This window comes from Sinocyclocheilus grahami, unplaced genomic scaffold (genome assembly GCF_001515645.1).
Source record: "Sinocyclocheilus grahami isolate Dianchi unplaced genomic scaffold, SAMN03320097.WGS_v1.1 scaffold18450.1, whole genome shotgun sequence".
NCBI lineage: Eukaryota > Metazoa > Chordata > Actinopteri > Cypriniformes > Cyprinidae > Sinocyclocheilus > Sinocyclocheilus grahami.
In genome coordinates, this window is record NW_015517122.1 from 1,429 (window position 1) to 3,790 (window position 2,362).

Below are 2,362 nucleotides of genomic sequence, written 5' to 3' on the forward strand. Positions count from 1 at the left end.
CCATTCCTAATATCTGCTTTGTCCATGTGATGAAGTTTAAGTCTCTAGTCACTAATCATTGTTTTCTTTTAATCCATCACAGGAATGAGTATCTAATATTCCAGAAGATTATAAAACTCGAGTATGAGTTTCCTGAGAAATTTTTCCCCAAAGCTAAAGACCTTGTGGAGCAACTTCTGGTCAGCCTTATTTAGTCATAAATGTTTGTTTAGAGTGTAGGTGTGGATCAGCTGGGCACTCATTGGTGTCTTGTTTTCAGTCGCTGGATTCATGCAAGCGGATTGGCTGCGATGAGATGGGCGGCTATGGGCCGCTGAAGTCTCACCCTTTCTTTGAGACAGTTGGCTGGGATGATATACATCTGCAAACTCCACCCAAACTAACGGCATATCTGCCCGCCATGTCTGAGGATGACGAGGACTGCTACGGAAACGTGAGTCAACACAAGCAGCTCACACAGAGGTCTGATTTTCTTCAGAGAATATGAAATCTAGAGTATTCGTAATCTCCTTTTCTCGTTCATTTTCAGTATGATGATCTCCTCAGCCAGTTCAGTTGTATGCAGGTAGCACAGCCTGGCCACGCCCCTTTAGTTCCCTTCACAGGAGAGACAAGTAAACCTACATATAACCCCTCCCCAAGTGTGGATCAGTTTATACATATTCATGAGCTGGACAGTAATAGCATGGAGCTCGACCTACAGTACAGCGAAGAGGAGAAACGCATCCTACTGGACAAGCAGAGTGCTGCAAACCCATGGTACACAAATAAAAAGTCTTTGTATGGGACTTTCTAACCTTGTATGCCTTCTGTAAGCATTCTGTTCTTTTGTTTTTTAACAGGCACCAGTTTGTGGAGAATAACCTCATCTTAAAAATGGGCCCAGTGGACAAACGCAAAGTGAGTCACTGTTTGTAAGAATATGTAATAAGCAAGATTTAGATCCAGTTCTTGAACAAATGATTCTTATGATTTGGTTCTTTTTAGTGAATCAAAACCATGACCAGTGTAATCCATCCACTTTACAAAATTAATTAATTATTTAATTTTTTTTGTTTGAATGAGTGAATCAGAACGGTGAAAGTATTCCATCTAATTTCCGAACAAATGACTCTTATGATTCAGTTCTTTGTTTGTAGTTATTCAAAACCATGTCTCCAGAGTATTCCATCCAATTCCCAAGTGAATGACTCTTATGGCTTGATTGTTTTTAGTAAATTAAACCCATACAGCATGACCAGTGCAGTCCAATTGAATGACTCTTATGATTTAGTTCTTTTTAGTCAATCAAAACAGTGTGAACTGTGTAGTCAATCAAATTCCCTATCGAATGACTCTAATAATTTGGTTAATTTTAGTCAATCAAAACAGTGCAATCAGTGTAGTTCATTCAACTCCTTTTAAGTGAATCAAAACTATACAGCAAAGCAGTGTAGTCCATTCAATTCCGGATTTTCTTAATATTTGGTTCCTTTTAGTCAATTAAAACCACTCAGGATGATCATAGTGTTCTATCCAGTTCCTGCCTCTTATGAATTGATTTGTTTTAGTGAATCAAAACTATACAGAACAACCAATGTAGTTTTACCAGCTCCTGAAAGAATCACTCTTATGATTTGGTACTTTTTAGTAAGTAAAAACCGTGGGAAAAAACTATTCTATTCCTATTTGAATTAAAACCACACCACACGATCATAGTATTCCACCCAGTTCCCGAAAGAATGACTCCTATGATTTGATTATTTTTATCAAATCAAATCACACAGCACGTCCAGTATCTTACTTGAGTAAAAATGTTGAAGTGTTTTTCTGTTTCATCGTGTTTTCCCCTTTGTGTAAATGTGTAGGGTCTGTTTGCACGGAGGAGGCAGTTGCTACTGACTGAAGGTCCTCACTTGTACTATGTGGATCCGGTCAATAAAGTTCTGAAAGGGGAGATTCCTTGGTCACCTGAACTACGGCCTGAAGCGAAGAACTTTAAAACTTTCTTTGTTCACACGGTAACTACAATCCCAATTATCTTCTCATACCACATCTGCGTGTTTTAAACCAGATGTATAACAACCACGCTTTGCTCCTGTAGCCAAACCGGACATACTATCTAATGGATCCAAGTGGCAATGCTGACAAATGGTGCAAGAAAATCCAGGAAGTTTGGAGGAAGATCTACCACAAACACCAGAGCCCCAGCCTATAGGACTACAGGACTACAGTGCTTCCTGCCCCCTTTTGGCCACACCCCCCACAGCCCTCCAACCAATCACAGAACAGGAACACGCCCCAGTAGAGACATCTGTCTCCAGCTATATATTGTCTTTGTCTCTTCATATATCAGTCCCGTCACTCCCAGGTACTTTCTCTG

The 2,362-nt window shown here is 39.9% G+C and overlaps 1 protein-coding gene across 1 annotated transcript in view; it reads left to right on the forward strand.

The window, feature by feature from the left end:
• The window catches only part of LOC107579591 (3-phosphoinositide-dependent protein kinase 1-like), a gene marked incomplete at its 5' end in the record, with an annotated part of 3,748 nt that extends 1,392 nt beyond the window's left edge, over window positions 1-2,356 (forward strand). The window contains 6 exons of the mRNA XM_016265406.1: window positions 83-179; window positions 260-433; window positions 530-759; window positions 843-900; window positions 1,848-2,000; window positions 2,084-2,356. Coding sequence (XP_016120892.1) covers window positions 83-179; window positions 260-433; window positions 530-759; window positions 843-900; window positions 1,848-2,000; window positions 2,084-2,197 — 826 coding nt within the window. The remainder of the gene's footprint in view (window positions 1-82; window positions 180-259; window positions 434-529; window positions 760-842; window positions 901-1,847; window positions 2,001-2,083) is intronic.
• Window positions 2,357-2,362: the final 6 nt, after the last annotated feature.